The following is a 21,986-nucleotide window of genomic DNA, read 5'->3' as shown; positions in this document are numbered from 1 at the left end:
CCATCGAAATTGAACTGATTACCCGGCCCCTCTGCCATTTTGTTCTGTGCACAATTGCTTAATAGCTGTACCTTGGCTTTCAGTCCCAGCCAGCCTCAGGTTGACTGGTTCCCATTACTCAGGATGACCAGTGCAAGTTCATCACCTTTACAGGATGTCCCTGATTGATTCCGTATGCCTTGGAGACCTGTAATATATTTGCATAGGGGCGGTTGGGGGATGGATTGGAAATCTCTTGGCTGCAGGAGCTGCCAGGTTTCACTGCAGGGTTCGCCATATTTGAATCATTACCAGGACTTCTTGTCAGGAGTCTGGCCTCTGCTGACATCACTACTAATGAATTTGTAAATTTTTTAAAAATACAAAACAACCCAGACTGCTCTAACCTTTGCTGTCGCCACCTGCCGCCTGGGTGGGGGGCTGCGAGCAGAAGCGGGGCTTTTCTAGCCTGAGCTTGTGCAGGTCTTTGAAATGACAATCTCTCTTCCCCTGCCCTGCCCCCATTCCCAGGCCCAGTGAGCAGGAGAACCTGGGCTTGGAGGGAGACATCTTTCAAGTGAAATCTTTGGCGCTGGGAACTACTTCAATTAGACAGCAGGGGGAATGTTAACATGCCCTCCGGCCTTTTAAGTGGGTTTTAATTTTATGTTGTAAGATAAGACACTGCAAGGCCAGGCTGCTACTCCTCCGGCAGGCTCCATTAGTGGGGTGAGCCGAGGCCTCTTGACCCTCTGGGGCCCAGCTGAGGCTGGAAGTTGGTTTGGTTTTTTAACAATTTGTCAGTCTGACCCAGCTTCTCTTTTCTTCTCCCTTTTGTTTTTCCAGGCTCTTCTGTTGCTGAGGACCGTTAGGTGGCTGAGCTGCCCTGAGAGGCCTGTCCCTGAGCTAGCAGCAGAGCACTGGAGGCCGCCGGCCTGTGGCCACACAGATGAACGGTAATCGGCTTCTTTTCCCTTCCCAGGCTGGGCACAGCAGACACTTGTCATGTGGCAGGCTTCTGGCCGATGATGTATGACCTGCTGGTGCTACTGAATGGTGCCCTTTGTTCCAGGAGATCCCACGTGCCCCCTTTTTATTGAGTTGTTGATTCAGAGGGGCAGGAACATTCTACAAATCCCGCTGCAGGCCCAGCTCTTGCCATGCCCAGGTGGGGCAGGCAGGGGAGCTCATGCTTCCCAGAAAGCTGGTAGGAAGCTGCAGGCTGCCTCAAAGCAAGATACCCCTTAAGGAGTGGCTTTCTTTTCCTCAGACTCAGCCAACTGAGTGTTTGGAGAGTGGAAACCTGGTCCTAGATGTGTGGACCTGCATCTAGCCCTCCACCTGGGTCCTAGAAGCTGTGGTGAATCCCACCCCAGTGGGATACTGTTTGCAGAAGGAGCAGGACAGGTGTGAGTTAGGAAGACACCCCTTCCCTGCCCCTGAGCAAGTTTGGTTAAGTTTTTCTCTGTGACCAGTGAGCCCAAGGTGGGAGCCAACAGCTAAGGGAGGAGGGAGCTTGGCCTTCTGCTCTGCAGGAAGAAGCTCAGCCAGAGAGCATCTCAAACCCACAAAGGAAGGACTCTGGGGAGACAGCAGTCAAGGTTGACTTCTTACCCAGCAGGAAATCTCTTAGTCCTGAAGAGGAGGATGATTAAAGGGTACCCTACCCTTCCCTCCGTTCTGCTGGGTTTCCAGACCCACCTTCAGTGAAGATGGCGGACAAAGTTGAGCAGCTTTGGTGAAGGGGCCATGAGGGCAAAGGCCAAGGGTGGTGAGGAGGGCGACCCCACAGCACCTTCCTGCACCTACTTCTCTTCTAATCTAGTGGGTGAACCTGGGCTGGATTTCATCCTGTCTCCATCTTATGGCCAAGAGATCTGGCAAAGGAGTAGGCAGGAGGAGCGCTCTGCCAGGAGTGAAAGTGGCTGATGAACTCACACATCTGGCGGCTCCAGGAAGCCCCAGGCTGACTCTAACCTGCTCTTCAGTTCCTTTTCCAAAACACCTGCATGAATCCCACCAAGAAGTCTCTATTTATGAGAACACTTCCCCAAATCGCCAGGTTGTGTCAACTGCTAAAAGGTAACAGATTCTTACTGCCTGTGCTACACTTCTGGGGCTTTGTGGGCCCTGGAATCCAGCCCCATAACCCAGGGAATAGCACGAGATCAAAGGTACAGCTGTCCATGGGTCCTATATTCCTTTACCCTGAGCTCAGAGGCACTCAGGGCCCCACCTGGCACTCAAGAAAAAATACCAGCAGAGGGGGAGGCAGACAGTCATTGCTGGGTCAAGAAATGGCAAGTCAGTAATAAAGAGTAACCACACATTTCACAGTTGTAAGATGGCTTTATGTTCTGATATGTAAAATAAAATGTCCATGCTATATAACAAAACACTTGAAGTTCCATATCACCTGTTAGCTAATGTGTTTTCTAATAAAGCTTTATCCATAGTGTGTGTTTATATAATATATATGTTTTTATCTAAACCATTCTTAGTTTTTAACATCAAACATGTAATAAAAATTTAAATAGATGTCTTTCCAAAATACCCCCTCCAGCATTAATTTTTATTAAGTTTATTCATTTGCAAAAAAGCAAAGCTGAATTTGACATGTGGCCTGCATTTGTGAGATATATAATATATATTTTTTTATTTATTTATATAATATATAAATAGCTATTCAACATGCAAAAAGTTTAGTGATTTCCCAAATCTGATTTCGAGTTCACACCAGCCACCCCAATGGTCTGGTGACGTTCAATGCTAAAGAACAGGGCCAAAGACTAGGAGATCACCCCACTGCAGAAAAATTATCTTTGCTCCTCTGAGCTCATTGGCTGGACTGACCAAAAGAAATGAATTTTTGTCAGTTTGCTTTTTTTTTTTTTTTCTATTGGGCTCTTGCTCCAGAGGCATGAATTCTCTGGGAGCAGAACGGGCCCAGGAGTTGCCTGACATCAGCTCTGATGTGGTCTCTGGGGGATGCTGCCAGTTGAGGTGCGCTTCACAGCTGCTGACCATAGGGTGCACAAGGTGCCTGGCAGGCCAAGTCTTATATACCAGAAAGAGATTGCATGTTGGGGACGGAGGGGGAAGGGCTTTGTACTTGACAACAAAACCTGAAAGATGACAAAGATGCTATTAGTTATATTTCTCTTCCTGTTGTAGGAAAAAAAGGAAAAAAAAACCCCACTTTAAAAATACCCATGGCCCTTCCTGAAAATCATCCTGCAGACCCTGAGCTCTGGAAGTCAACGCCCAGGCCACTAACTGAGCTGCCGGCTGTACTTCCAAAGCACACTCTGAGGTTCAATAAGTCTCACAGAACCTCCAGAAGCCAGAGAAAGGGGCCTCCCAACCCCACAAGATCTGCAGCTCCCCTTGCAAGGGACAGGCCAGGAACTCTAAGGTGTGCACAGAGGCCTCCTGCCCCAGCAGAGACTCTCTCCCTGGGGTAGAGACCTCACCACCCGGCCCCTGAGTGAATCAGATTATATTATTAAGACCTCTAAATAACTCAAATTTTTTTTTGCCATGGCCTCAGATGTGTCAGAAGATTGATGCTCCCCAGATACATCCATGCAGGCACAAGCACATAGGCCCACGCACCCTCTGAAATACCTCCCCGCGTTCCTTGGTGGCGCGGGCCACCCACAGAGGTTAATGGTGGATTGACAAGGTCCTGGGGCTGTGGAGGAGACCGGGGAGTCATCCGTCAGTCCAGTTCTCTACAGTCCCCACGCCTGAATGGTACTGTAAGGAGGACTCCCGGCTCAGGGAGAAGCTCTGCGAGTAGAGGAACTCGTTGGCGGCGTTCAGGTGTGGCGAGGGCGGCTTCCGCTCACACATGGCGGGGAGGCCGCGCTCTCGAGGGAACGAGGCTGTGGGTCCCCGCTCCCGGACCTGAGATTGTGACAGCTGGTTGTAGACACTGAAGTGGGCGTTTCCCGGTGGCTGGGAGCTCTGGGCAGAGATGGTGGGCAGCCGAGGCATCATGGTGGTGGCGGTGAAGTGCGTGGGGAAGGGCTGGTAGGGCACAGTCTCCATGGTCTGCACGCTGTAGCTGGTGTATGGGGACACGGACGTCCACATGTTGCAGCTCAGCGGAGGCGGGGGCAAGTCCTCCACCCCCGACACCCCGGCAATCTCAGGCCCTGAACCTGAGTACATACAGGCTTCTCTGGGGGTCACCTCACTGCAATAGGAGGGGCTCAGCATCTGCTGGTCGTAGGGAGGGGGGGAACGGAAATAGTGATCCTCCCCCACCGAAGAGGGAGCTTCTAGATAGGACCGTTTGCAGGGCAAGTCCAGGTGGCGGGCACTGTCTGCTGGAAGACAAAGAAACAATCAGGAAGAGTGGCTTGTCACTCAGTACCTGCCCTTGCCCCAAGTGGCACTCCCAGAATCATCTTAATCAGCTCCATCTTTTATAAGGTGGTGGCAGCCAAGACGTGGTCAGATTATGGAGCCTACTCAAAGGCCGTGGGGGACACCACATCACTGGACACTGAGTGATGTGCTAAGCCAGGCAGCACACAGCTTTGATCCTCTGCCAGCCTGACTCTGGGGATGGGAAGAGGCCCCAGTGTGCACCAGCATTCTTCGATGAGGCTGGCCCTGGCCAAGGAAAGTGCAGGCAATTGCCAGGCCAAACCAGGCCCAGGGACCACATCTGTCTGAACCAGCCAGAAAATTAAGGCCACAATGTTTCTGCCTCAACCCTCAACTCCTAAGGAGGGCCTCAATAAGCCAAGGCTAGTGGCAGGCCAGATTCTGTTGTTTTTAGAAGAGGAAGTTAACCCTGCTGCATTCACAGAACACCCATACACAGATCCCATCGTAACAGTGTCTGTGTAATCAAGGAACAAGCCGAGCACAGTGGCGCACACCTGCCATCACAGCGATTTGGGAGGCTGAGGCAGGAGGATTGCAAGTTTGAGGCCAGCCTTGGCGACTTAGTGAGACCCTCTCTTGTTTTGAAAAGGGCTAGGGATGTGGCTCAGCAGTACAGCGCCCCTCTGTTCAATTCCCAGAATAAAAAAATTAAAAGAAACACAGCTGATAACAACTGAAAAGGATGACATAATTTTCAGGCTGAGCTGATACTCTAGAGAAAGATGACATCAGATGCCACAAATCATGTCTAGGGAGGGCTGAATTCTCTGGAATGACATGTTCTCCCCTGAGATCCTGGGATGACCCAGGCCTAAGGGCTGGAGTAGCGGCCCACTCAACAAATGTAAGAACACTTCTCTGCAGCTTATCTTGGCCTCCCTCCTCCTGTTTTCTCCAGGGATTCATTCTGGGAGCTGTGTGTGTACACAGGGCAGGGGGGCCTGGGACGGGGGGGGGGGGCGTAATTTCAAAGCCTGCACTCAGCTGGCCCTCTGGCCTTTCTGAAGGTGCCTCACCTACGGGGGGGGGGGGGGGGGCGGGACCTGCTCCTTCTCTCACCGGACTCTCTCTCACCCTCATCCATCCCTCTTCTTGCCAAACTCCTCCTTTCTGCTTGGACTGAGCTCTTGGACTTGGAAGGTGACCTAGTCACTCTAGGTCAGGAATGAGCAATGGGCCAGACAGTAAATACTTTAGGCTTTGTGGGCCATACAGTATGTGTCACAATAACTCAACTCTGCTGTTGTCCCAGGAAAGCTGCAGAGTTGAGGCCATATGTAAGTACATGAGTCCAGCTGTGTTCCAGTGAAACGTCGGCGGATACTCAAGTGTGAATTTCAAATCATGTTCACTTATCATGAAGTACTCTTTTGACTTCTTTCAACTACTTAAAACTGTAAAGACCATGGTGTACAGGACTTTGTCCAAGGTCCACAGTCTGCTGACCCTTACTCTAGGTCACTGAGGTCAATGGGACTCGTGCAGGGGATACTACGAGTTCTGCCGGGTAGTCACATTCTGGATTGCAAGCAAAATTCCCCATGACTCATTCCCAAGAGAAAGTGAGTGGCGAGGTGAGGTGTTCTGGAAAGGCAACACTAATTATCTCTACTCTGTCCATGGGGAGGGTGAGTCCTGGTAGCAAAGCGTGAACATTATGGTTCCCAGTTCAGGGCTCTTCTTTGGGAAGGAGCCTGGCACCCAGAGTGCCACTGCCTATCTTCCTGGCCCCCAATCTGCCTCACAATAGCTCCCTGCAGCTCCTAGGCAGCCTGTGCAGGAGCCTGGCAAGGTGAGGTGGAGAGCCCCCCGCCACAGGGCTGAGACCCTCCTTGCTCCAGGGTTCGGTCTGCTTTCACAAATGACAGCCGGGGTCTAAGAACCCGTGGCCTGGGAAGCTTCAGCTTCCTCCTGGCTTCTAGGCCAAGCCCTGCTGGCTGTATCTCCTGCCTCCCCCAGGGAAGGCTCCCACAGTAGTGACTGCAAAGCACCTGGAACTGGGCAAGGGGCCAGCATCTGGGGACACCAAGGCCACAAGCTGTCTGTGAGGATTCTGAAGGCCACATAAAGATGAGAACCAGAGTTCTTGTGCAGGGGAAGGTGGCTCTGAGGCTGGCCATGGTCCCTAAGCCTCAGGCTGGCTCCCACGTACAGTGGGGGACACCCCTACTCCCGCCCTGGAGGGCCTCTGGATCAGGAGCACTACCTCGTCTCTTGAGGCAGTGGTAGAAGAGGCTTGAGTCCCTCTGGGGGGGGAAGGTGTTGAGAGGCAGGTCCTGTGGTTCAGCCGCAGCGAACTGCATGTGGGCCCCATTTTCGTACTGGTAGTGCTGCAGCGCCTGGTGGGCACCGTGCAGGGGGCTGACGTCGGGCTTGGCCGAGAGCTGGCTGGACACAAGTCTCTGCCTCATGATGCTTTTGGAGATCACAGGATACTCTTTGCTGGAGGGGGGGAGCACAGGTGGAGAGACAGGAAGAGAGTGAAGATGCTTTGAGGGTTACCCAGTCTGCCCGCCCCATCCCAGGGCTGGGGCAGCCCCACCTCTGAAGCCGGGCCACACGCAGGTCACTGTCGTCACTGCCCCGGAATCCCTTGGCAAAAGGGTTGTTCTCAATTTTCAGCTGTGTGATCTGTCAGAAGAAGACACACAGTAGAGTCGCTGGGAGGAGAGAGGACTGGGCTGGCCTGTGACCCTCCTCCCCCAGCCCAGGCACACTGATAACTCAGGCAGGCTCTGGGGAAGTCACACGGCTAGTCCTAAGCCAGCTGGGAGTCCTTGGCCGTGCCATTCACATGTAGCTCGTCCCTGGCTCTCCTCCACTCTGCTTCTTCTGGTCCCTCCTAGTCTTTCTCCAGCATCACCTGGCTACAGTCCCTCAGCTGTCATTCTTGAGTCTCTGTAATAGCTTCCCAGTAGGCTTCCTACAAATGTCACCCATGTCCAGTGCAACTGCCACAACAGGTTCCGAGTGATCATTCTAAATGCAAATCTGACTTGCCATTCTTCTGCCTCCACAACCTATGGCCCTCTTCCAATGGCCTCTCTGTGCCTGGCCAGTCCAAGGGTGTGCATGTGAGAAGCCCTCTGAAAAGGGTGAGGTGGACAGAGCAGAGAGACAGGAGAGTGGCCCACTCAGGACCTACAGGGCGATGGCTGGAGACGGGGCAGGGTGGGAGGTGGGCTAGGCCATCCCAGGCACCTCTCCTCATCCACTACCCTCCCTCTGCAGGCCTAGAATCCTACCTTTGGATGTACCTGGAGGAAGAAGATCACAGGATAAAGAAAGGCCTAAGACTCAAACCACACACAGGCTCCCTGCTCCTGGTTTTCACAGTTCCTGGCTGTGGGCTCTGGCCTTCCCTAGCTCCTCACTTTGGCTACACAGCTCCAGCCAGCAGGAAACAGCCATCCTGCCTTCTGCACTTTGTTCATCCCCCAAGTACAAAGATCAGGATCACTTTGTGCTAGAGATTTGTGTCTAGTCTTTTCTGTTCGTCACTTGATTTGCTCACTGCTCTGAGGGATGTGGTGGGTTTCTGAGGCCCCTGCCTGGGTCTGCCTCAGCTTCACTGGGTCTCTCTGTAGCAGTGGCTAATGCTGGGTGGGGCCTGCAGGGTTGTGGCTATACCTTGTGATTCTGGTAGGAGGTCACAGAGATGAAGGAGGTTTCTGGGAACACATGGGTGCAGAAGGCCGTGTTTTTGGAACCAAAAGCATTGTTCTCATCAGCCTTAACGATGTGTAGCCGTGGCTGGTACTTGTGCATGGAATTGAGGATGATCTGAAAGAAAAGGGTTTCACTGTGAGCTTTGGTCCCTACCTTGTGGTTCTTGACCTTGTTCAGCTGGCCCAGAGCTGGCTTTCCTCCTCCTAAAAGCCCAGGACCCAGGGCCTAACCACAGGCACTGAGTTTGGAAAGGCCCTGAAGCTCCCAGTAATAAATCAGGCCCCCAGGCCCCAAGACCACACCACAGTCCCACTTAGCCTCTCTGTCCCAGCACTAACACCTGCTCCCAGGACCTCCCTGGTGTCCTCCACAGCTTAAAAGCCTGTGAATTCAGCACAGTGCAGTAGGGGGAAATTTGAGTTATAAGCAGAAGTTCAGGGTGCTGCTGACTTCACTGAGTGACCTTAAGTAGGTCATTCAACTACTCTTAGCCTTGTTTTTACATCTGTAAAATGGGATCATCGTACATAACTTACCTCCCTCCAGTGTCTCCCTCCAGACTGACTTCCCACCCTGCCTGCATGTGACCTGCCTTCCTGGAAAGGCCCACTATGAGTGCTTGGCTGACTCCTCTAACTTTGTTGGCAACAAAGACAGCTTCAGAGCCCAAGGGTTTGCAGGATGGAGGAGAGGGGAGAGGCTGAGAAAGATGTCCCACTTTGTTTTCATCACATTGCTCATTTGGGTAAGCATTTCTCAGCATTCACAGAGGCCTGCTGGGGGAGTTGCAGGGACACCAACCCATCCTGCCCCCAGCCCTGCCCAAGCTGGAGGATAGCTCGTCATAGGTCAGAGATCTCAGTACCAAGAGAAGTTCCTACAATAATGCCAGAGGCCCCAGGCACCCAAGGGCCATGGACCAGGGGATGTACGTCACTCCAACTGGTCAAAGCTTAGCAAAGTGCCCAGGAGTCTCGGCTGCTGAAGCCCAGGGAATCACACACAGTAGTTGCTGCTCCAAACCTGCCTCACTTGGCGGTGCCCCACGGTAGCGACTGCATCATGTGCCATTAAAATGTATTTTTTATCGTTGACATTTGCCAGACACCCTCCTCATGGGAGGCAGGACCAGGAATTTGGGGCATTTTATCAGCACCACTACATCTGTTAACCCTTTGGTTTCCGTGCTGGTCAGGCTGGCTCTCAGGTCCCACAGCTCACTGGGCTCCTTTATTTCTGCCTGGGGGTGCCCCTTCCTCGGGTTGCCTCTGATGGCTCCCACCCTTCCAGGTTCTCAGGGGCTAGGCTTGTGGCTGCAGCCTAGTGAAAGATTTAACTCCTTGGTGACCAGACTGCCAAAAGAAAGGCCAGTCAGGCTCTTCAGTGGAAAGTTTTGGCTGCAGTCTGAGTCCAGGATGGCTCTACACCCATCACGCCTTGGAGGCTGGGACAGCCCAGGAGCAACCTCTGCTGAAGATGGGTGGGCCAGGGGCTGGCTGCAGGCTCTGGCCTTCCCTGGGCTCCTCAGTTTGGCTTAGTAACTTTGGTCAGCAGGAGCCAGCCTTTCTGCTTTCTCCACTAGTCACCACTCCTCAGCGACAAACCTGTGGATTCTCTTGGGGCAAGTACAGAGCTTCCCAAATCCAAAACCAGGTCCCGTAGCTGGGGCCTGTCAGATGAGAAACTCAGAGGCTGAAGATCTAAGCCCTACAGAGGAGGCCTGACATCTGTCTTTTTCCAGGAGTCTGGAATGTTCCTATAGGGGAGAAGCTGAGTTTAGGGAAACACCTCCCAGCCCTTGCAGGTTACTCTGTCACCCTGCACTATTCACCATGCTGCAAAATCCCACAATGACCCTAAGTTCCCTAAGACCCAGCAGCTGAATACCTGAGAGGCGGCCTAGGTGTCTCCAAGAACACCCAGATTCCTGCCTCTGCACCTCTGTGCATGCACTTCCTCTGTTGTGCTGACTTCCTCTCTCATTCTCTCACCTTCTGGGCCCATCTCTCTTCCAGGAAGGCCCAACTTGGAAGGCTTCCCAGATCCCAGTGCCTGCTCCTTTTCTTCTTTTTCTTTTTTAAATATTCATTTAGTTGTAGATGAACACACAGTATCCTTATTTATTATTATGTGGTGCTGAGAATTGAACCCAGTGCCTCACACATGCAAGGCAGTGCTCTACCACTGAGCCACAGCCTGAGCCCCTCCCCATTTCTTCTTGTCTCTTCAGTTGAACTATAGACTTCTCCAGAGAAAGAGCTACATCTTTTATTCCTATTGCACCTCCAGGTTCCTTGGCCCCAATACAGGATCTAGGTGGAGCTGCAGGAGTCAGAAGATTTAGGCCATGACTGCAAACCCTCATGGGAATGTCAGCAAGCCCCTCTTTCTGGTCTTTACTTAGCTCACTAGAGACAAGATAATCTCTAAGGCATCCTTCAGGTCAAAAATTGAGATTGAAGACATGCACAGAAAATCCTGCAAGCACTCCCAGGCCAGAGCTCCCCAAATGCAGGACCAGTGCCTGGACATTCGAACTCTCCTAGGAGGGTGGCCAAAGGGAGAATAAGGACAGTGGGCTGACAGAATCCCAAACAGAGGGCAGTATCCTTCAGTGAAGTTGTGCGGGACTCTTAGGACCAATGGCAGAAGCCACCTTGCTCCTGTGACAGCTGAGCAATCACAAGTCTAATCAAAGTACTAGGCATCTCCATCAACTCCCCTTCTCCTCACTGTCACCCTCCTCCAGGTCCACTTAGTGACCAAGTCCTGGAAGCCTATGAAAAAAGCCTCCATTCCCTCTGTGCACCCTGGTCCAGGCCTATCTCTGGCTGAGCTGCTGTGACAGCCTCCTCCCCACCGCCATCTACTGCCTCTTCATCTTCACCTGCTACACCTCCCACTTAGAACCTTCTGGAGATCCCAGGGAAACTAGACGTTGCTTGAGAGCAGGCCCCGGATATTCCCTCCCCTTGCCCCACAGCCAGTACTCAGGGTTCAGTAAATGCCTTATATTCAGAATGCCAGCTTTGATGGGTCCCTCTTGCCCCTTGGAATACAGGCCCATGAGACGAAGACCTTGATGAGGGAAAAGAGAGGCTGCTAAACACACCTCTTCAGAGGGAATCACACAGGCTGGCAGGGAAACCTGGGAAAAAAGAAACTGCCAGTCCTCCCACAACCAGCTGGGAGCTAGGGGAGTACAATCAGCCACAGAGAAGTCAAGAAGATCCAGAAGACTCTATGGATCTCTATTCAGCAGCTGCAAGTCCTGAGAGTAGGCTCTTCCCCTCCAGCCTCTGAGGTCCCCATCTATAAAGTGGAGGCTTGGGCTAAGTGGCCCCCAATACCCCTCCCAACTCTGATGGTCTGGAATCCAGGACAGGTGTCTAGAAAAAGTCCTACCCACTGAACCAATGCAAATGTAAACTTGAACCCTAGTCCCATCAGCCTGGGAGAATGTGAAACCAACTGGATGACTCACATACCTGGCTTTGCTCGGGAGTTCCTCAGGCTCCACATTAAACTGCTTTGCCAGGGTCTCACAGTTATATTTGTTGCACAGGGTATCGGGCCAAATGGGCCAGCCACGTCAACAAACCCACTACACGGCTGGGCCCATCATCATCATTGTTTTACAGAAATGGGATTCATTATGTGCTGGCCCTCATTCAGGAGCCTGTTCTATTTTAACAATTGCAATAGCGCCAAACATCCATCTCCTCCAGAGCTCAGCATAGCGTGCTTTGCCACCGAGATCCATATTTATCACCATTAGAATTACAGAACATTAGGGCATGGAGAGGCAGACCATAGAGATCATTCTAGTCCAGCTCCCTATTTTTACAGATGAGGAACAGAAGGCCTGGGGTGGGAGCATGACTTGCCCAAGGACACACAGCTGGTTGGAGACAGAGTTCTGAGCAGCTTCCAAATGGCCTTTGAGAGGGCACATGCTGCTCTCAACAAGCTCAGTAACTAGTGATAAGTGCTAATCAAACACTGTAAAAGACACACCCACCAGGCCCTATGGTCCACCACGGAACACAACATATCTAAATGCCAGCCACATAACAGTGGGGCAAATGTGCATTTTGGTACATATTAAAACCAGATTCAGCTGCACGTAGTGATGCACACCTGTAATCCCAGCGACTTGGGAGGCTGAGGCGGAGGATAGTAAGTTTGAAGTCAGCCTTAGCAACTTAGTGAGCCTCTGTCTCAAAATTAAAAAAAAAAAAAAGAAAGAGGGAAGGGAGGGCTCGTGGTTCAGTAGTAAAGCACCCTGGGTTTAATCCCAGTACCCGTGCCCCCCCCAAAAAATAAAACCATATTCACTCTGCATCATACTTTATTTTCTGTGATTACTTTTTTCATCATCTCCTTACCCTCCCCAGCCCTGCAGCAAAGAGGTCAGGACAGAAACAGGATCCATAGCTTAGAAAGAAAAACCAAACCCAAAAAACCCTGAGACTCAGAAAGGTAAGTGGTGGTCTAAGGAAAATCTAAACTAGAACCAAGTTTAGGGAGCCCTTGAGTCCACTCAGAGGCCTTGGTCAGATAGGCCTTGGGCTTTACTCCCAGGATAGCAACCCTGGGGTCCTCTAGAGCCCTCACAACCTTCCTGACTTCTCTGGCAGCCACAGCATTAACTGGAGAGCATATCTCATGTGCCGGGCCTGGTGCTCAGGATTTTATATACATCAACAAATTAATCTTCACAACCTCCTTGCATGTTGATCCGGGGCATCATCATTTTAATAGACAAGGGACTAACCACCAGGGAAGAGAAGGCATTTGCCCAACATCAGTCAGCAGATCCGAGGCAGGGCCAGAAGCAGCACTAATTACCAAGCCTGTACTCTTCCCTTCACCTGGCTGGGGAAGGTGGGCCTGATCTCCCAGAGCCCAGGAAAGGGTTTGGCACAGTGTCAGGGCTCAGCAAATGCAAGGGAGGGAGGGAGGGAGGGAGGGAGGGAGGGAAGGAAGGAAGGAAGGAAGGAAGGAAGGAAGGAAGGAAGGAGAGCAATCCATAGCCATAGCTGTGGGTCCCCATTGACAAGTCAACAGCACAGCTTGGAGAGACAGCAGCCCCTGATAAAGGAAGTGCTCCTCTGTCTAAACACCACCCCCTGTAGCAGCCCACTTACTCACTATCTAATGGCACCCACTGGCTTGCCAGACCCAGGGCTAGGCACTCGGACCCAATGGTGAGAATAACCTTGTGGTTGACTGTCTAGGGAGGAAGTCACACAGTCACCTAAAAATCAAGCAAAAATAAATGGTGAAAAAGTGTAGTAGAAGAGAAACTGCAATACGACATACCTAACAAAAAACGTGAAGGGCCTCAGGAAGGACAGCTGAATACACTACACTCTGAAGGACAAAAAGACAACTTCAGCAGAGAGAAGGGCATTCCTATCAACCCTCCCAAAGTAAATGACTTGCCCAAAGGCAGACCTCTCACAACAAAGAAAATAAAACTGAAATTGATATCTATGGTTCCTTACCAAACTGGCAAAAATAAAAAAGCCCTCCCACCTTGTTGGTTAGACCACAGCAATGGTAGGAATACCTATCAGGAAAAATGTTATGGAGGGCAATTTGGTGACATTTTCAAAATTTCAAATCCAAATACCCTTTGAACAGACAATTTATTGCACAAATATACTTGCCAGAGTGTGAAATGATGTATGTCCAAGTTTAATCAAAAGAGAGGGAGAAAAAATCACCTAACTTCTTCCATAAGGACTGGAACAACCATAAGTTAAAGCTTCATGGAACAACCGTGAATAAAGCTGTAAGTGGCTATACTAAAGGAAGAAGGCAGCTCTTTTTGGATGGAATGATCTTCAAGACATGTTTACAAAGCAAGGAGCAAAAGCATTTATATAGTTCAGCACCTTTTGTGCATAAAGGAGGGTATTTGAGGTTATATATTCTGCCTATAGGTACACAGAAAATGCTCAACACAAATTAATAACAGTGCTTACCTATGGGGGGGTGCGGGTGAGAGGGACTGCAAAAAACCCAGATGGATGAGGAACAAGTAGAGGGAGACGTCACACCGATAACATTTTTTAAATTGTGATTTATTTTTAAACTGTGTATTTCCTCTTCAAAAAACAATTTTAAAGTTACAAATAAATATTAAATTACATCTCTGTTAAGTATGATGAAAAGGTGCTTAATGCTCAGAGAGTGTAGAATGGGAAACCTGAGTCTCCTCCCTGAAGAAGTTGTATTTGAACTTGGATCCCAAGGTTCAGGAGGCAGTAGCTAGATGAGGAGGGCGGGAAGATCATCCCAGGCCTGTGGGAGGCAGGTCAGCCAGTCAGAACCCTGCTTTGTCTTTTAGGAGCATCTGGCTGTGTGGTTCAAGGGATTCCTATTCTAGGCCCCACCTGCCACTTAGGACCAGCTCCAAGCTCAAGCCCTCACCTGGACCCTGGGCCCTTCCTCAGAGAATTAAGAAAAATAGCACATAGAAGAAGGGAGTCTTGGAAGATTCAGAAACTAGTAAAACATGGCTGCTTCACACCTCCCACAACCAGACTCTCTTATCCTGGTTTTTATTAAGGGTGGGTAGACACATGGTCTCTCAGACACCCCCAAGTTAAGGAAATTTGCTGAGTTGGATCTCTAAGCTAGAAAGACACTAAGTCCACCTGGTGGACTCTGGGATGATACCACCACCACCACTAGAACTGGTTTGCAACTTCACTACAATGGTGACAGTCCCAGCTCATACAGGGTCTGGCCCCCTTCTCAGGAAGAGATCCTGATATTTTGTGGGGACCAAGGTAAGCTGTCAATGGATGGCAGCTGCTAAAGCTCCTGGGATACTACAAGGATCCCAGGGAAAAGCCAAAGAGACTTTTCTGGAGAAAGTTCCTTGATGTCTAGAAGCTTTTAGGGAAAACTAAAAGTGTGGAGGTGAGCTGTAAAAAGGAAGGGCGTGTTTGAGGCAAGTTCACAGTACAAGATGGCTCTCTCCCAGGCTCTTGCACTGAGAAACCAAGAAGGATGACTACTTCTTCTTTTTTTTTTTTAATGTTTATTTTTTAATTGTAGTTGGACACAATACCTTTATTTCACTTATTTATTTTTATGTGGTGCTGAGGATCGAAGCCAGGATCTCGCACATGCTCGGCGAGTGCTCTACTGCTGAGCTACAACCCCAGCCCCAGGATGACTTCTTCCCCCTTCCACGCGAGCTCACTGCTTCCACTAGCACAGGCCAAGGAACAGAAAGCCAAAGTCCTTAGGAAGTTAATCACCTCCATAGCCCTTGTCTTGCTGGCCACAGATGGCTCCCTCTTCATGATGCTCCAAATAGCTGAAGATAAGACAGCCAGAGCCCTGGGTCCAAAAAGGTGTGAGACTAGGAAGCAGAAGGCTCAGCACAGAGTGCTGCTCCCTTACTCTCAGCTTCTGAGACAATTTCTTCAATCCTCAAGCCCTATACCACAGGGGGTACTATAGCCAATAAATTGCAAGTGCTGGGTGGGGAGGAAGAGAGAAGAGAGAAGTTCCGTATCCCATCCACCAGGAGAGAAAGCTAGTTAAAATGTGTACAACCTCTATTGTCAAAGGGGTGAGCCTGGGGTAGGCAAGGCAACTGAGGCCAGGGGGCACCTGGGCCTTATGAGCATGTCAAGCAGCCCCATTGGCCCAGACTTTTTAAATTTTTTTTAAGAGAGAGAGAATTTTAATATTTATTTTTTAGTTTTCGGCGGACACAACATCTTTGTTTGTATGTGGTGCTGAGGATCAAACCCGGGCTGCACGCATGCCAGGCGAGCACACTACCGCTTGAGCCACATCCCCAGCCCCCATTGGCCCAGACTTAATAGCACATGCAGGATTATCACAAACCCCTCAGAAAACCAGAAAGAGCCACCAAGGAGGTAAGACAGGCTTGGAAAACCTACTGCTGGACTGTGAAGGCCAGATCTCTCTCCTACTTTCCTAAAAAAAGTCTGGTTTTTCAACCCTGGACTCTTTTTCCTCCAACTTTCTGCAGGGAGCCAGGGAGGCAGAAGGTCCTCCAAGGCATCCCTGAAGCTAAGAACCCTAAGCTTCCAAAAGATCAAGAAGCTTGATCCCTAGGTACTTCCAGTCACCCAAAAAGTCAGTTCCTGCCAAGCTCTGGACTTACTCACAGTCTGTCCCATGGGGTTGCATGTGCCCACATCTAGGTTCCCTGCTGCCACCACAGAGACCCTCCTTAACCTTTTGAGGCTGGTGCCACAACCTGGCCAAGCAGAGGAGGTGAGTCAAGAGTCAAGTGGGAGTGAATTCTTGTCCACGATGGCACCCAGGAAGACCCAGGAGGCCCCCCTCTCCTCTCATTTTAAAGGCCCTACTGCTCTGGGAGGTTGGGATTTGGGTGACCCTTCATTGGACATCTGCCCTAGCACCACAAAGAGTCATAAAACAGGTAAGTCAGGAGTTAGTTCGGTTATGTAAGCCTTCTCCTAGTTGCTTATTTACACATCACCAATGACAGAGAACTGAACACTTGAAGAAATTAAAACTAGGAACCTTTACCAGTTATCTACTTATTAATCTGAAATGAAGCACAGCTGGTATTTTACAAGAGGAACTATCGTTCACAGAATTCTGATTTGTACACAGATCCCCAGAGACAAAACTGAGGCACCAAAGAGGGACATAGCTGTACATGTCCTACCCACCATCCTCACCCTGAGTGTTAGTGCACAGCACCCCCCGCAGCCTCCACTGCCCTTCACCCCACTACACCCCTGCCCTGTGCCCCACTACGCCCCTGCCCTGCCTGTCCAGAGTAACCTCAGGAGTCCAGAGAGGCAGGCCTGCGTCCTGGCAGAAAATACCAGCTCTCAGGCTTCTGTTTGCCACAACTTGAGCTAAAAATTTCCACATAAAATGCTCTTTTTTGTGGGTCTGCCAGAGCCAGAAGGGGAAAGAATGAGCTTGGGCAGCCTGGACAGGACGTCAACAGCAGCATCCCAGGGGCTTCAGAATCCTTTCACAAGAGCCAGACCCCAGGCAAGCCAGGCAGAAGTGGACCCAGGAGCCAGAGCAAGCCTTCCTTCCCAAGGCCAGGTGGCTCTCAGGCCAGGCACATGGCGCACATCACAGAGGAGCTTCAGAATTCATTCTTAAAAAGTTTACTTGCCTTATGTCACATTCCAGCAAGAACAGATCTGGGGACACTGAAGCTGAGAGATTTGACCCATCACATCAAGATCATCATCATCGTTATCATATTTGCTATTTATTTAGAGCCTCACATCTGCAAAATGATTCCTGAATGTTCTCTCATTTAAATCTCACTCCTATGGCAATCTCCATATTTCCTTCCTTCTCCCTTCCTTCCATCCTTCCTCTCTTCCCCCATACTGGGGATTGACCCCAGAAACACTCTACCATTGACCTACATCTCAAGACAGGGTAAGTTGCTAAGGCTGGTCTTGAACTTGCAATCCTCCTGCCTTAGCCTCCAGAGTCACTGGAATTACAGGCATGTGCCACCACATCTGGCTTCCATGTCTACTCTATAAACAAGGAAAAAGAGGCTCAAAAGGCCTGAGATCTTTTCCAGAGTCACCAGGCAGTCAGCGGAAGGGGGCCTGTATAGGTATCAGCAGGTCTGGGCTCCGTCCACAAACTGGCCTATAACAACAAGGCCTGTGGCTAGGTCCGGAGAGTCAATTTTCCACATCTCTGTTCCCATCTGACCCTCCCCCCAACACTGCCCCAGAACTGGCCTCCCAAGGTCAGGTAATCCTGCTCCTTACGTGGCCAAAGGGGTCCAGATGGTTGTTTGTCAACTTCAGCTTCTGGAAAGAGACCAACTGCCGCATCCAGTGGGCCCCAGTGGCCGGAGAATCTGGGTGGACATAAAGCCTTCCTGGCATGGCCGGCTCAGCCTTTCCTGCCACCATCCTGCCAACAGAGCAGACGAGTGGCAGCAGCTGATTACATGGGGTCTAGTGAAGTCCAGATGCCCTGTCCCCTCTCAGAGTAAACCCCCAAAACAGCTACTGCTCCCATCCCAGTGTCAATCAAGTATTTTCAGGTAGGAGCAAGGGCAGGGGAGAGAGTGCTAATGAAGAGGAAGGAAGCACAGTTCTGAATCTCTTTTACTTCACTGCAGTAGAGAGAGAGACGGGGAGGAAATATGAGAATTTAGATGAAGGGTTCAGGCTAATCACAAAGATAACTGTGGGAAAATTTAGGTACTTTTGTGTGCCATATTTATAATTTATATTTGTTTATTTTCCTTTATGCAATGCTAGGGATTGAACCCAGGGCCTTACACATGCTAGGCAAGTGCTTTACCACTGAGCTACATCCACAGACCTTTTTATAGCTTATTTTATTTATTTATTTTTGGTACCGGGGATTGAACTCAGGGGCACTTGACCACTGAGCCACATCCCCAGCCCTACTTTGTATTTTATTTAGAGACAGGGTGTCACTGAGTTGCTTAGCCCCTCACTTTTGCTAAGGCTGGCTTTGAACTCGCAATCCTCCTGCCTCAACCTCCTGAGCCACTGGGATTATAGGCATGCGCCACCGTGCCTGGCTTTTTATATCTTATTTTGAGATAGGGTCTCACTAAGTCGCTGAGGCTCATCTCAAACTTACAATCCTCCTGCCTCATTCAGCCTTCCAAGTCACTGGGATTTTAGGTGCACCACTATGCCCAGCTTATATTTGTAATTTTTAAAAAAAATATTTATTTTTTAGTTTAGGTGGACACAGTATCTTTATTTTATTTTTATGTGGTGCTGAAGATCAAACCCAGTGCCTCAAGCATGCTAGGTGAGCACTCTACCACTGAGCCATAACCCCAGACCCTTATATTTATAATTTTTAAATGTTATAAGTTGTACTAGCTAGAGGGAACTTCTCAAAGGGCCTAGACATCTTTTAAATTGCTTGCCCAAGAAATTAATTAGCAGCTGGCTCTCAGCCAGAGCCTGCTTTGAATTCTGATCTAGGCCAAAGAGAGAAAAAAGAGAAATGTGGACTTGGCCACCAAATCCTGCCTCCTCAACTCAATCTCTGCCAGGTCTCCTACCCCATCATGGAGCCCAGGCCCCTGGCCAGCATCCCTCTCTTTCAGTGGGCCCTGCTCTGAGCTCCAAAGGCAGAGAGAGTACTAAGTAGTTAGCTCATGAAAAGTAACCAGCACTGACTTACCCATCTGGCCCCAGTGTAGTCTGGCCCCTCAACCTGCCTATCTGCCCAGGCCCTTGCTAAAGGGTCCTACCATCTGACCCCCAGCAACAGTCTCATTCAGTCTGAAGGTGGATACTCCATAGCCAGACAAAGAGGACATGAGTGGACAAACAGGAGAGAGCCACTGCCAGCCAGGTATCAACCCCAACTATTAAAGACCCCCAAGAAAAACGGTTCCCATTCTCCTCCTGAGTGAAACACTGACAGAGCTTGAATCTTCCATGTTAGTGTTTCCCATTACCCAAAAGCACAGGCATCAAATCCTGATTTTCTGTGCCCGCCAGGACAGCACGAACCCCAGAAGTCCACAAACACCAAACACTGCAGCTATTTCAGCTTGAGCCCCACCTGGGCAGGGGTGCAAACACCTGAAGCCCTCCCCAGCCTCTGCAGCAGGAAGTAGACTGGAGGCTGTGGTTCTGGGAAGTAACTTAAAGAATAGTTGGGGGATCCCTGGACCAATTTTGTGGGCATAAGTGGGAAGGGCAGTTGAGGGAAGATGGCCTCAGGCCTCTTACCATTTGTTGTCACAGAACTTATAGCGGTGGTCATCTGCAGGGACGATGTCAATCAGCAGGATGTACTTGGTCTTGGGGTTCATGCCTGTGACTTTAACCTTGTAGCTGGGGAACATCCTCCTGGGGGAATCAAGGGGTGAGACAGAGTGTGGACAGAGCACCAGGAGAGATGGAACAGAGTGAGCGAGGGCAGAGAGTGCCCTTTTAGCAAGAGATCGTGGCCCTATGGTAGTTACATGGCACCTCCCTTTGCCCTAGCTGCTCTCTGAACCCCACAGCATTCAGTCTATGTCCGGGAAAACAGTTTACATGATATCCCAAATTTCCCTCTCCCCCCAGGTCTCCAAAGATTGGGGCCCAGTGTCTGTGAGCCACTGAAGCACAGAAACCCTGGTCAGGATTCTGAGAGAGGATTTTAACACCAACCTGGTATGCTAGTCTGTACATAGCTAAAGTTCTGGGGGCGCCACCACAGACTGCCACAGCACATGACCTGGAAGTCCCTGTCAGCTGCTTCTATGCACAATGAGATGCCTCCTTTGTGTCCCATCCTGTGGAAATCTTGTGAGCTTTTTAACACAACTTGCAGGAAAACAGGAGAGTGCTGCTGAAAACTCTGCTAAGTTTGGATTCCTCCTGTGTGTTCAGCAGGGGTATTTCTCACTGTGAATGCCTCACCTGGGCCAGTGCACCTAACTGAAATCAGGAAAACTGGATCCAGGAGCATAGATTCTGAAATCACCATGCCATACTCCACAGCCCGACTCCACCACTGATAAGGTGTTGGGCAACTTGAGTTTCCTGTGCTGTGGTTTCCCTACCTCTAAATTGAGGATAACATCACTAGCTAGATCATAGACTGCCACGTGGATTAAATGAGTCTACTTGTGACTATTATTACTGCCCCCTCTCTGCTTCACCGCATCCCTAAGTCTGTGGTATGACCCATTTGCATGAAAATGGATTCACCAAAAAACAGTTTTCCAGTTCCTACAGCCCATGCTGAGGCTGTCCAGGATCCTGAGGCTCAGAGAACATTCTAGAGAAAGGGTTCCCAGACCCCGGAGCACATACACACATGTCATCAGGGGCACAGCTCCCTCCCCTGGCCACCAGGCCCCTGACACTGAACTTCACCAGAAGAGCAGACGGATCTTCCTCTCACTATCTCCCAGCAGCCCCCTGCCTCGCACAAAAGTACTCTTGCTAGCAGGGAGTGAAGCAGGATCCAAACCTAAGTACTGAAAGACACTAGGGAAATGGGAACCATCCCACCCTGAGCTGTGTCACTGCCCAGCCAGTCCACTCCAAGAAAACCATCAGCAAGTTGTCTGCCTCTCATAACCCAAGAGAGTATGGGTACCTTCACAAAACGCTGCCCTAGACACCTCAAACAGATCAGAGTCCCCATTTTGTTCACAGGGGTACCAGCTTACCTGGGTAGGACAGGGCTTCCAGAAAGAATCAAGCAGGCAGACCCTATAGCAAGCCCCTCCAGGACCCTGAGGCAGAGGAAGGGTTCAACTCCTGCTCTGTCCAGGCCCAGCCTGTGCCTCCTCTCCTGCTGCGAGAGGCCTATGAGCGCCCTGCAGCGGAGAAGAGGGGCTGTGCTGGGCCTGCGCACACAGGCGCATGTGCATGAACACGTGGTGCAAGTGCGCATGTATGCCGTGCCTGGAGGGCGGGGGTAGTTCTAGCTGCTAGTCTAGGGACTTATAAACCGTGTGGAAGAATTTGTCTCAGATGTCAATTGAAAGCATTTTCAAATGTCCACCCAACCCCCGCTATGGGAAGTGAAAAGGCTCAGGAACCCAATCCTGCCCTGTTCACCAGCCCTCTGCCCAGCCTGGGGGCACAGCTGGAGCCTGCACTACCCACTTTCCTGGCTCTGCCTTTTTCGAGGTGGGCCTGAAGCTGAAGGGGGAGGGCAGCAGCTGCCTGGCCTTCCCTTCAGGGAGGAAGGAAGGCCAAGAATCCTGTCCCCTCCAGTCCACCATTTTGTAACTGCTATAGAAACAGCCACAAAATGGGGCAACCCTGGCGGTGCTTCTGCTGGCCTGGCATCTGTGGCCTGCACTTAGACTGTTTCTCCTGTAATCACTCCAGGTGGCAACAGCAGAGGGCAGCCACAGCTTCTTGCCCAGGCCAGTGTCCACACAGGGGGCCAGGCAGGAGGAAATGGCT

General features: G+C 50.6%; 1 protein-coding gene across 6 annotated transcripts in view; it reads right to left on the bottom strand.

The window, feature by feature from the left end:
* Positions 1 to 2,308: 2,308 nt before the first annotated feature.
* The window catches only part of Tbx4 (T-box transcription factor 4), a 30,618-nt gene continuing 10,940 nt past the window's right edge, over positions 2,309 to 21,986 (bottom strand). For 4 of the 6 annotated variants that reach the window (XM_046423282.2, XM_046423278.2, XM_046423280.2 and 1 more), the window contains 6 exons: positions 19,803 to 19,922; positions 17,835 to 17,982; positions 8,011 to 8,163; positions 6,923 to 7,011; positions 6,587 to 6,822; positions 2,309 to 4,313 (listed from right to left, as the gene is read on the bottom strand). In XM_046423282.2, coding sequence (XP_046279238.1) covers positions 3,694 to 4,313; positions 6,587 to 6,822; positions 6,923 to 7,011; positions 8,011 to 8,163; positions 17,835 to 17,982; positions 19,803 to 19,922 — 1,366 coding nt within the window. In that variant the 3' untranslated portion in view covers positions 2,309 to 3,693. The remainder of the gene's footprint in view (positions 4,314 to 6,586; positions 6,823 to 6,922; positions 7,012 to 8,010; positions 8,164 to 17,834; positions 17,983 to 19,802; positions 19,923 to 21,986) is intronic. The other 2 variants (XM_046423279.2, XM_046423281.2) reach the window with 1 other exon arrangement.

Source organism: Marmota monax, unplaced genomic scaffold (genome assembly GCF_021218885.2).
Source record: "Marmota monax isolate L192 unplaced genomic scaffold, Marmota_monax_Labrador192_F-V1.1 WCK01_AAM20220418_F8-fsc00171, whole genome shotgun sequence".
NCBI classification, from domain to species: Eukaryota; Metazoa; Chordata; class Mammalia; order Rodentia; family Sciuridae; genus Marmota; species Marmota monax.
This window is presented reverse-complemented; position numbering and strand designations above follow the sequence as displayed.